Here is a 12,827-nt window from a genome sequence, read left to right as displayed (position 1 = left end):
TGAGTGTGTGTAAGTGTCTATTATGTGTATATAAAATGTTTGTTGTCTCCTGACTAAAGTAGAAGCTGAAAAGGACAGAGATTTGTTTTGTTTTAGCAGTCAGAATAATGCTGGGCATGTGGTGGGTTCCCAGCAAATATTTAACAGAATTTTTAAAATGTGGAAATAAGTCTCTCTGGCGACCCGCTGGAGGTTGGGCTGGAGGGAAATGGGGAGCCAAGTCAGTGAGGAGGTGAAGGCAGCGATCCAGGTAGAGCTGATGAGGGGCGGAGCTAAAACGTCATGCCCTGCTATGGAGAGCAGGATGTGGATGGAAAGGTGTCATCTTGTCTGTTATCCTCCCTCATTCCCACAGTCCAAAGTGCTTCGGGAAAAATGGCTGCTGCAGGGTATACCCGCTGGAACTGCGGAAGAGGAGGAAGCCAGGCAGCGGCAGTCTGAGGAGGATGAATTCAGAGTCAAGCAGCTGGAGGATAACATCCAGAGGTAGGTGATTTGCAGCCCTGGGGCCCCAGGCTGAGGTTGGCAGTGCAGGGACCACTTCTTGCCTCTAGGGGGCTTTTCCCAATGCGGTCACTTTTCCCAGCGCTTTAGAATTACCTTGCTACAGAGCGTGTAGGATGTCCCTCAACTTCCCCCATGACCCAGGGTTACTGCTCAGAGTACTGAGTATTGTATTGGGGTGAAATACGGTAAGTACGGTGATGTCTTCCTGGGCCAGTGGGGTGTTGCAAGTACCTTGCCCTTTTGCAGATTGCCCCATTTTTAGTTCTTTTATCAGCTTCTGTCTTTTTCCTCCTGGGATGAGGCTGTCAGCAGTTATTGCCCCAGCAGGGGGTCTGTTTGCATATTTGCTACAGGGGATCAATTTGAAATGGGAAAATGGTAGCTAAGGGTCTTGGGGTTGAAATGAAGACTACCTAGGGCAGGGCAAATGAGGGTGCCTCTGTAGGTTGTGTGCCTGGGCTCCGCGAATCAACTTTGCATTATCCACTTGTGCTGCTCCAAGGGCTGGTTGCTTTCTTTTTTTTTCTTTTCCTTTTAAAAAATGTTTTATTGTTGCTTTCTTTATGGATCTCATTTCATTCTGGGAGACAGGTGACCTGCTTGTGATCTCTGGGTAGCCACGAGTAGAAATGTACGCTTGCACTTGGGAACTGTTGCCATCATGGGTCTCGATAGTGAACCCCAAAGACATTTTTCAGCTTCTGTCCCCATTTTGCTTAGATCCTAATGTCCCCTAAACAGCTTTTAGAGTACCTTGACTAAACTTTATATGTGTGGGAAACAGGCCAAGAAAAAGTTGGTGTGAACATGTATGCACATACACACACGCATATATACACACATGATACATATATACACGTTTTCTTAGAACAAAAAAGGTTATGGCTGAACTGTTACCAGCCATTTAAGCTATATATACTTATGTATAAGAGAAAGAGTAGGTGTTGTTATTGGCAGAAGGCAGGGGAAAAAAAAAACGAAGACAGATTTGTGAAATAGGAATAAAATTCGTTTTATGAACTTTTCGAACAAAATTAGCCACTTCATTGTGGCCTGAGCCTGAATATATTGTCATCATGGTCCAGTAGGTATTAAATCTTATATGAAAACTGAGCCATGCCATATGGAGGCTAGATTCTTAAATTGACTCAGTTTTGGCTGAATGACCATTGAAATGAGGTGTAATATTAGGGACAGGTTTACTATTCGGGTGGGCATGATCATACTCACAAGATAAAGGAAATCTCTTTTTACCTTTGAGGATAAAGAACTCACTCAGTGCATGAAGACAAACTGTTTGAGCTCATTTAAGAGTTGGATGTCCAGGCCAGAAGGAATTGAATCACAATAGACTAAAGGGGTGGGTGCTTAGGCCCAGATTCAGGGAATATTTTAGCCCCTGTACTGGCCTTGCCAGGCATTAGCCTAACAGGAATTGGGTGCTAGAGATGAGCTGTGTGCCCAGAGCAGGGCCGCTGTGGGCATTATCTCCTGAGGACTTTCTTCCTACCTCAGAGTCAGTTTTTGCTTCCCCCCATCTTGCATCTTCTCTACCACAGTCCCAATAATCCTTATCCAAAATGCTTACCCAGAAGTGTTTCAGATTTGGGATTTTTTAAAGTTCTGAAATATTTGCATATACATAATGAGATATCTAGAGGATGGGACCCAAGTCTAAACTCAAATTTCATTTATGTTTTGTGCATATACCTTATACTCATAGATTGAAGGTGATTCCATACAATATTTTTAATAATTTTGTGCATGAAACAGTTTAGTGTACATTAAATCACCAGAGGTCAGGTATGGAATTTTCCACTTGTGATGTCATCTTGGTGTTGAAAATGCTTCAGATGCTGGAGTATTTTCTTTCTTTTTTATTTTTCAATTTTTAATATTTATTTTTCAGTTATTGGCGGACACAACATCTTTGTTTGTATGTGGTGCTGAGTTTCGAACCCAGGCCACACGAATGCCAGGCGAGCACGCTACCGCTTGAGCCACAACCCCAGCCCGAGCATTTTCAATCTTAGATTTTCAGATTAGAGATGCCCAACCTGTACAGCGTTCAGCATCTTTAGTCCCAAGGGAAGAAAGGATCTTCTCTCCCTCTTCCTGTAGAGGTCACTTGGTCCTCTATGACACCTGCCTAGAGTGGAGCAGAGTTGACTGTAGGGCTCATGGTAAACGTAGACACCCTGCAGTTACGGAATCTGCAGGATTGGCTGCAGACCCTGCAGGCTTCCGATTTTAGCTAAGTGGTTTTAACCTGCAGGTTGGATTTGTCTACTCTTATCTTCTCTTCACTAATAGGTTGCTGTTATTCTGTTTTTATAGCAACAGAAGCAAGGTCTATGCTCAGAACAGTCTATACATCCTTAGCTAATGCAAGTCCATGGTCAAGCCCACAATCCAAGGAAGGAGACAGACAGCTTTTAGTGGAAGAAACACAGAACAGAAAAGGGTAAAGGATGGGAGTGGATAATTCCACCTTTGATACATGATGGTTGAAGTGAAAACTGTTAGGGAGAACCGAGCAGCCTGAGGGAACTGTAGAAAAGCCAGTTAATAAGAAAGAAGACACACTCAAACAACTCCATAGTACAGAGGGAAGGAAGAGGAAAGTAGACAGAAAATGAGTGGCTTTGGGATCAGTTTCAGAATTTGATCATTATATAAAGGGAATTTCAGAAACTATCTAATTGGATGTGGCAGGACCACTAAATAAAGGAATTTCAAAGGAAACTTTCGTTGTTTGAAGCAAAATATTAATTGGTAGATGTTTTGGTTGGGGCCTGCTGGTCTAAGTCACTTGCAAGCAATAAATTAAATACTCCTAAAGAGACATAAACAGCTTTCAAACTGTGAAGTATCTGAGTCCAGTTATTCCCTGAAGGTATTTCAGTCCTCATTGTTGAACCAACAGTAGATTGAAGAAACTGAAGGAAGAACAGAGAATAGTAATCAAAGAACAGGTAAAATTCCCACAAGGAAAGATTAAAGGAAATTTGTGCATGAAATCATTTAGAAAAAGAAAAGATGATAGTTACCTAATGCAGAACTTCCAGTACATTTGGGGTTTGTCTTTATCTCTGGACCATTTCAAATATGATAAAGATAAATTTGCATGCTTTCAAATAAAGTATGCAAATTTTCACTAAGACATATGTCTATTTCCCTAAATACCTTAAAAAAAGAAGAACATTACCACTTTTCTAATTCTAAGATGCCTTACAACCAATAGCTGCGCCAGAAGAGCCAGGTTCACAGACCCGTTCTCTTCTGAAATGTCATTCCTACCTGGGTGTTTGCCTTGATGTAGAGAATGTTGTCTCTCTTCCAGAACTATTGTTTGTGATTCTTGGATTTTCAGGGCAACCCAAGAAGAAAGATAGAAGGAAAATATAACTAGAATATTAAAGCCTGGGCATTGGAATTACCTGGGGAGCTTTTAAAACATAAGGATTCCCAGGTCTCATTCAGTGACCCATGTAAGGAGCCCTAGAATCCGTGCTTTTTCAAAAGAGTACTCTGATAATTCTGATGTGCATTTAGGTTCAAGAACAATTGCTGCCAAAAAAAAAAAAAAAAAAAAAGAAGGAAAAAGAAAAGAAAGAAAGAAAGAATAAGCTGTAAAGGAAATCCCATCTTAATACTTAAGTAAAACCCCAAAGGAGAGGAAGTAAGTAGTATTTATAAGGAAATCAATAACACACAGAGGATAAAGAAGGACAACCCTGACCCTTGATTTCAAACTGATTGTGGGCCTTCCTGCTTTGACTCAAGGAAATTTGAAACCGGCTCTGGGAACTCCTGGAGGTGAGAAGAGTTCTGGCAGAGAGCTAAGTCCCCTCCTCCCCAGGGTGGAGCCCAGCTTCCATTTGAACTTGATAAGAAGCAGCCTTGGTTTACCAGGCTCAAAATGACACAGGTCAGGAAAGCTGGTCACTCACCAAAGACCAAAAACCTCTTACCATTTTTTGGAGATCTTTGGCTGAAATTCAAAGCAGTTTCCAAAGTGGCTGGAAAGGCAGAAGAGAAGCTGGTCGCCACAGTGGAGTAATAGATCATGATTCTTCTGCTCCGTTTTCTCCTGGGTAATGTCAGGAGTGTATTTTTGGCTTGCTGAAAACCAGAGGTAAGAGAGGCTAAATTAGATCCAAATGGTTGAAAGCCTCTTGGCATGATGGCATACACCTATAAAATCCCAGAGGTTTGGGAGGCTGAGGCAGGAGGATTGCAAGTTCAAAGCCAGCCTTGGCAACTTATCAAATCCCTAAGCAACTTAGTGAGATCCTGCCTCAAAAAATATAAAGGTTTAGGGCTGTGATTCAGTGTTTAGGTGCCCCTGGGTTCAATCCCTGGCCCCCCCCAAAAAAAAAAAATTATTGAAAGCAAAATCTATTTACCTTAAATTTTTTTTTTTTTTTTTTTTTTTTGTATGTTGACATCTGTTGTATTTCCTGTTGGTGAACTACTATATTGAGAAAGCCCAAGAGGTCATTTCTGGATTGGGCCCATTGCCTACCATTATCCATGTCCTCAGTGTATGTAATGGAGCCCTGGGGCCTGCACACAAGCTCATAGTGATGCTCTTGGAGGCTTTAGCAATCAGATCCACACAAACTTGTCTAATTCACATCTGCTCCAATCAGCACATCTTATTGCTCGTCTTGTGATATTCTTCAATTAAGATTCTATTTCTAATTTCTTCAGGTTTCTTTTTAGAGGGTGGGTCCTGGGAATTGAACTTAGGGGCACTGGGCCACTGAGCCACATCCCCAGCTCTATTTTATATTTTATTTAGAAACAGTGTCTTACTGAGTTGCTTAGTGTCTCGCTTTGGCTAAGGCTGAGTTTGAACTCTCAGTCTTCCTGCCTCAGCCTCCCGAGCTGCTGGGATTACAGGCGTGTGCCACCACCTCCTGTTTTTCATTAGTTTTTATTCAAGCATTTAACATATAGTTTTCTTAACTTTCTTTGTTTAGTAACAAATATGGGAAAAATTTGTCCCCCTACTTTGCCTTTTGAAATTACCCTAGTGAAGATAAGAAACCTCATAGAGTACTAAGTTAAAATGAAATGAGCAGTCACAAAGCCAGGGTGTTAATTCTAGCTCTGCGTGTAATTTACTGTGTGACCTTGGGCCCAGGCATCACTCTCTCTGATCTCGGTTTCCTCATATCTCAGAATCTTCTAGGCTTCATATTCTAAGGTTATGTAATTTGAGGACTTGACTGGAAGTCTCTTCTCTGAACAAATACCCTGTCGTAGAAGGCAGTGGTTTAGGATGCAGGTCAAAATTGGGGAAAAAGTTGGCTTCTTGGAGAAACAAAAGCCCCATGTGTAAGGAACTGATTCCTCACAGAGACGGCTGATTCATCTGAACAGTTGTCAGTTCTAAAATATGTCACATCAAATATTCATTGAATAGAATACAGAAGTCCCCGTTGTTAACCCAGAGAAGAACATGCAGCATTTTTATTCAAATTTAAGATACAAGTGGACTGGTCCATTTCTGCTTCTGATTTCAGACTGCCTGAGTGCCTCTGTTGGCCTCTGGTGGATATCAAAATCCACTCAATTTTCTACATTATTAAGAGGCTCACAGCAGAAGACAGGTGACATCGGGCACACTCATGTGTAGGTTATTTTATGGGATTTGGTCACTCACAACTGTTCTAGAAAAACCAACCATGAAAATCACAGAAGACACTGCTTGGGAGTCATTGTGTTCCTTGCGCCGGCTATTTTTAACTCCATAATATGCTGTTCTCTCACAGCAGGGCGCGAAGAAGTCCAGGCTGACATCCCACATCTGTGCACTCCCAGCCTGGGTCCCCATCCCACACTCAGTTTGGCAATCCAGCCTCGTTATAGTTTCCACTTTCCCTCTATCAAAATAAAACTGTGTGTACTGTATACACTATAAACTGTGCAGTGATATCACTGTACTGTGTGATATTTATTGGCCTCTTATTCTGTAACTGGGTACTGGCCTAGATTCTTTGCCTCCATTTAATTCATTAAAGTTCTCAGTGAAGCCTCATAACCCTCCCCCAAGGTGGGGATTGATGGTGATGGTGGCGGTGATGATGACGATGGCAATTGTGAAATATGGGAGGGACCCCTAGTAACCCCACTAATACGTAAAAGAAAAATACTTGAATTCAGTTCTGCCTAATTCCAAACACGTTCTCAAAACTCCCAACAGACATTATTTTAAGCTAAGTGTTTGGGGACCTGTGATATTCAGTGAAATGACACCAGAGTTTACTCCTTGGTCCCTATGAATCCCCCCCCTTTTTTTTTTCCTTTTTGGTACAAGGGATTGAACTAGGGGCACTCAACCACTGAGCCCCATCCCCAGCCCTATTTTGTATTTTATTTAGAGACAGGGTCTCACTGAGTGGCTTAGGGCCTCACTTTTGGTGAGGCTGGCTTTAAACTCCAGATCCTCCTGCCTCAGCCTCCAGAGCCGCTGGGATTACAGGCGTGTACCACTGCACCCAGCTCACAAATCCCTCTTTATGAAACAGTGCAACGTAGGCACCATGACCTGTTGCATCAGCCTGTTGTGATTGTTTTTGTGACTGGTAAAACTGCCTCCTTCAGGTTCTTTCAGGAAATGCAGGTCCCATTTTAGATTTGCTTCTCTTCCAAAGCCCTTTGCTCCCAAATGCACTTTCTTGGGTGGATACAGCCTGACTGTCTTCTGGAGATGGCATGTGGCCATGTGAAGAACTCCCAGCACAGCCCACTGATGAGGAACCTGGTCCTCAGAGTTGGAATAAGCTTGGTTTGGGTCCTAGTTTGATTTTGAACAAGCCATAGAAGTTGACTTTCTCCACAGTGCCCACTTGGCAGTCTTTTCGTGATGTGTAAAGGTCATGTGCATTTGTGAAGCACCAAGTACAGCAGGCTGTGTGGCTGTTGTTTTGTCCCTCCATCCCTCTAGTGTGAGTTTTCTCAGTAGCAGCACTGTTGTCATCTTGGGCTGGATAATTATCTGTTGCTGGAGCTGTCCTGTGCACGGCAAACTGTTTAGTAGCATCCATCGGCTCTACTTTCCAGGACCAGCATCTCCCACCCTCAGTCATGATAATAAAAAAATGTCTCCAGACAATGCTAAATATCCTCTGGAGAACAAAATCATTCCCAACTGGGAACCACTGCACTAAAGCCTGTTTCTAACAGGTGTTGATGCTAAGATGAAAATCTCACCGTCAAGTAGTGATATACAGACACTAAAAAGGCTTATGAAGATAACATTCGTGATTCTCAGCGTAGTTTGACAGTTTCAGTTGCTTGAAAACATAAGACTTCTCTACAGCACCAAGGCATGCAAGTCAGCTCTGATTGAAAAGAAATGGTGGCTTTTTTTTTTTTTTGCATCCAATGTTGTGCTCATTTTGCAAAGGCAGTAATTTTATGACAGCTCATAAAAGCCATAGAATATTAGCGTATGCATAACTGAGACAGTTTTCAGATCAACTCCCCTCTGAAGCTTGAATCTGTAATGTACCCCGCGAGTGGGAGGCAGTAGGCTGTCTCTCCCTGAATGCTGAAAGTGACAGGAAACTCACTTTTATTTGCAAAGTAAAACTCAAGTCCACATCAGAACAACTCTCATTATTACAAAGGATCCTCCTTTGGGAGGAAAGTTTTGTTCCCTGTACTTTCCACCCTCTCTCTGGTTCTGTACCCTCCCCTCCTGGGACCACACAGAAAAGCCCCTTTTATAGTTCATAGCCTAAAAATCTGAATGCTTGTGGTTTGTGGTCGGCTTTGGAAGCTGTCACAGATCAGGAAAGAAGCACTCTTGGGCAGTTCAACATTGCATATCTATTTCTTGGTGACAGTAGCAGATCTGTCAGATAAAGTCCAACCACTGTGCCTTGCTTGGGGTTTGTAGAATCCATTATAATCACTTGATTTGGTCTCGTGAATTGGCATACTGTTCAAAACTATGAAAGTAGTAGGATTTCACCCATAAACCAAGCCCATGTAAGAGCCATAATTGGGAAATGCTTGCATTTTTCTGTCCTTGGAACAGTTGCTGCAATTGAAGCAGTTGTATAAGGTCTACAGCTAGCTTCAAGCTTTTGGGCCTATGTTTGCTATGCCCCAATTGTCACCTCTATGAAAAGCTTTGAAAATAATACTTTTCTGATTTAAAAATCACTATGTACAGCTCCTTTAGCTTATAATGTGGTCATTTCTTTTTATTTTTTTTTTGAGAATTTTAATATTTATTTTTTAGTTATTGGCGGACACAACATCTTTGTTTGTATGTGGTGCTGAGGATCGAACCCGGGCTGCACGCATGCCAGGCGAGCACGCTGCCGCTTGAGCCACATCCCCAGCCCCAAATGTGGTCATTTCTAACCCCTCTATGTTCTTAATGGAATGAAAACACTGTGCCTCGTGTTGATATTCTTCTGTCTTGGTTTTCACTAACTGTGCCTTCTGAACATGGTGTATGAGATAGTGTATTAGTCAGTTTTCTGTTGCTATAATAAAATACCTGAGGCTGGGAACTTCATAAAATTTATTTAGTTTACAGATTTAGAGGCAGAAAATCCAAAAAACATGGTGTCAGTTCTGGTTAGGGCCCCCCAACTACATCACATCATAGTGGATGGCATGATGGCAGAAGCAGAAGGGAGAGATCACATGTTGAGACAGGAAGCCGAGTGATCAAAATGAGGCTCAGTCTCTTATAACAACTTGCCCTTGAAGAACTCACATAGGGTTCCACATAAATGAGTTCAATTCTTTCCAAGGGCAATGCCCCCAATCACTTAAACCATCTTCTCTAGGTTGCCCATTTTTTTTTTTCCTTTAAAACTTTTTTACTGGTGCCTTATAGTTGTACATAATGATAGGACTTGTGGTTACATATTTGTATGTGCACACAATAGAACAATTTAAGAGGCCCCACCTCTTAAAGGTCTCAGCACCCCTCAGTATTGTCACACTAAGGACCTAGCCTGAAACACATGAACCCAAACCTTAGCAGATGGTTTTCCAGTGATCCTACAACATGGAGGTCTTATAGTTAGGTCTGGTGGCTGAAGTCTAGTGTCCGTGGGAAGCCAGTGCAGGCTTTGAAAAGCAGCAGACCTCCTGGATCTGCTGGGCAAGCCACCTAGTATCTCCACCACAAAGGTCCAGAGCCAGGTTATCTCTTGAATGAAACTGCTTTCCCTGTGGATGCCCCAGAGAAGTGTTCAATGTGACCCACAACTGCTCAAGGTTCTCACTGCAAGGCAGACTCTTCTAGGCTCCCCACTTCCTCCTTCTCCAGGACAGCAAGGGAGATACAAAATGCACAACCCCCTTCTGTTGTAGGATTCCAGTCCCTTAGCAAGCTCGTGCAAGGACATTAAAGGAGAAGCACTCCTTTTTCTCCCACTCCAAGAGCAACTGCAGTCGTTGAGGATCCTGATCTCCCACCCAAAACTATAAACCTTACCAGGGGGAAATCCAAGCCAGGTGGGAGGAAAGGTGAGTTAGGCTTGGCGCAGGTTTATCAGGAGGAGGTTGACTACATCCTAGGACCCATCTCCTTTTTGAGAAACCATTTCAACTCACCTGCAGTATATGTTTAATCATATTTGCAAAGTGAAATATTAAAGCGTGGAGGCCTAAGCGTGACTCACCCAGAGCCACAGGTGGAGTGGTGAGACTGCTTGCCTCCTGGTGACCAGACATCTCCCTCTTTGCTGCCAAACCTCTTCATCTTCTTTGAAACAAAATCTCTATTGGAATAAAACCCCAGTCCAGAAATCCTAGAGACCCATGCTTGTTCTTCCCAGGTCGAAAGGCAAAGGGGAAGAAGTGTATAATGTCTGAATATTGCTGGTGCGCAGAGGACTGTGAGCTACAGGGACACTTCAGCAAGCCAAGAATGTCCCTGTTGCCTTGCTGGGCAGTATGAGAGCTGCCACTTAGCTGGATGGATTGTACCTGGATGGACCAGGTATCTCTAAAGACCAGTGGTATTCAGCCATTCTGGATGGACCATCTGACTCTTTTGTGCAGGGGACAGTGTAGTTCCATGTGGGGGCCACTGCTTGGGGAGACCCCTGCTTGCACTTCAGCCCCCCCTTGCTCCCTCCACCAGCATCCTTGGGTAGCCGTGGTCTGTACCAGGAGGTCAAGGCCTCCTTGTTGGTCATTAAGGATCCCAGCCCACCCCACCCCATTCTTAACTAGTCTCAGGTAAGGCCTGAGGAGAGGGAGATGGGGCTCTTTTACAGGTCACTAGGGAACACGGACAAGTAACCCATCAATTGGGAGATGGTGGACGGAGTTCCTTTGATGGACGTGAGAAGGGCCCCAGGAGGGTACTTGACACTGAGGTTAGGCGTTCAGGTGGGACTTCCTGGGGGCCTGAGGAGGGGGTGTGTCTGAGCTGTTGGGCAGAAGCCTTTTCTTTTTCATGACATGACATGACATCACATTCCTTCACATTCTGTTCATCCCTGGAGTCTAGGAGAGCAAGGACTCTTTGGGACACTGTAGTTTCCTGAAGCTGCCGTAACGAATTCCCCACAAGCGTGGTGACTTCAAACAGCAGAAACGTATTCTCTCACAGTTCTGGAGACCTGAGTCCAAAGGCAAAGTGTCAGTAGGGCTGTGCTCCCTCTATGGGCTCCTGGCCTCTCCCAGCTCTGGTTGCTTCTGGCGTTCTGTGGCCTGGGGCTGTATCACTCCAGCCTCTGCTTCATTTCTTCTGTCTCTTTAAGACCCTTGTCATTGGATTTAGGGATCTCCAAATGATCCAGGACAATCTTGGGATTCTTAAATTCATTATACCTGTAAAGACTTTTGTTGTTGTTGTTGTTGTCCAAATAAAGTTGTTTTCATTAGAACCAGGGATTAGAATGTGGGCTTAGTTTTTATTTTTATTGGTTGGGAGGCAACATCAGCACACTTAAGCTCCTAGACTGTTGGTACCAGTTGGTGCTCAATAAATGTTTTCAAATTTAGTTGGTCTACATTAGGTAGTCTATAGAATTGTCGTTAAGTTAAAAAGAAAGATCATCTACATCCAGAGACAGTACAGGGCTCTAGTTAAAGGTGTGAGCGTCAGCCTAACACTTGGTGGGGTCAAATCCAAGGTCTCCACTTGCACTTGTGTAATCTTAAGTAAGTATTCTAGTTCCTTTCTTGTTTCTTCCATGAAAAGAAGACAGTTGGTCTGAGGGTATAGGTCAATGATAGAGCACATTCTTAGCATGCATGGGGACAAAACAAAGGCACTAATATTGAGATCCACTTTATCAGGTAATGATAAGTCAATATAGGCAGTGTGCTTAGAATAGGTCTTAGCTGTGGCCAGGTGTGGTGGCACACATCAGTAATCCCAGCACCTTGGGAGGCTGAGTCAGGAGGATTTCGAGTTCAACATCAGCCTCAGCAAAAGCACAGTGCTAAGCAACTCAGTGAGACCCTCTTTCTAAATAAACTACAAAATATGGCTGGGGTTGTGGCTCAGTGGTTGAGCGACCCCAAGTTCAATCCCCTGTACTTACCCCCACAAAAGAAAAGGTCTTAGCTTTTATTATAAAGGTTAAAATGACACAGCAGTGTATAATAGGTACATAACCCACAATTGTTGAATTTTGCCAGAATCCCTCTGCACTTCAGAACAGCTGGGAGCCATGCCACTGCCCTTCGCTTAGCATTCCACACTCAGAGTCACCTGGAGCTAGGTGCAGAGGTCGGGGGCCACCTGTGAAGCACCGGGCCTCACCTCTGTGGTAACACAAGGCTGAAAGAGGGTGAGCAGCAGCCTCGTGGCTCCTGATGGCTTCTTGACTAGGGAAGAGGCAGGTGTGGGTGTTGTAGCGAGTTGCATGTGTCATGAGCCGACTGCTAGTCTTGTTCTGCGGTGGACCAAAACAAAGCCTGATCCAGAATACTTAAGAACATTGCTATAAACCAGATGGCAGAGAGACAAATATATGCCCCTAAGTCACATTTTTTCCTAAAAATATTGTCATTGCCATAATTTTATATTTTGCTTTATCTTTAGATCTAGGGGGGGAAAAAACAAACTTGGAGACTCTTTCCGCTTAACCTCTCCCCATACTGCTCATCTTAAAGGTGGAAGAACCTGAGGCCAGAAGAGCCCGCAGGACTCTCAGTACAACTCCACCAGCCATGCTCCTTCTGGAACTCAGCTCAGGTTCTCAGTGTTCTTTCAGAGTCACGGTTCTTTTTCTGTAACAAATGCCAAAGAACATCTTAGCTCCCGAGAAGAAAATCACAAATTCCAAATTAGTGCCTCAGAATGATTGGTTCGAGCA

The 12,827-nt window shown here is 43.5% G+C and overlaps 1 protein-coding gene across 4 annotated transcripts in view; it reads left to right on the top strand.

The window, feature by feature from the left end:
* Nucleotides 1–12,827, top strand: part of Palm2akap2 (PALM2 and AKAP2 fusion) — a 457,063-nt gene that overhangs the window by 201,457 nt on the left and 242,779 nt on the right. For all 4 annotated transcript variants that reach the window (XM_076845693.2, XM_076845695.2, XM_076845694.2 and 1 more), the window contains one exon: nt 356–486. In XM_076845693.2, coding sequence (XP_076701808.2) covers nt 356–486 — 131 coding nt within the window. The remainder of the gene's footprint in view (nt 1–355; nt 487–12,827) is intronic.

This window comes from Callospermophilus lateralis, chromosome 2 (genome assembly GCF_048772815.1).
Source record: "Callospermophilus lateralis isolate mCalLat2 chromosome 2, mCalLat2.hap1, whole genome shotgun sequence".
In the NCBI taxonomy this organism is placed as follows: domain Eukaryota; kingdom Metazoa; phylum Chordata; class Mammalia; order Rodentia; family Sciuridae; genus Callospermophilus; species Callospermophilus lateralis.
This window is presented reverse-complemented; position numbering and strand designations above follow the sequence as displayed.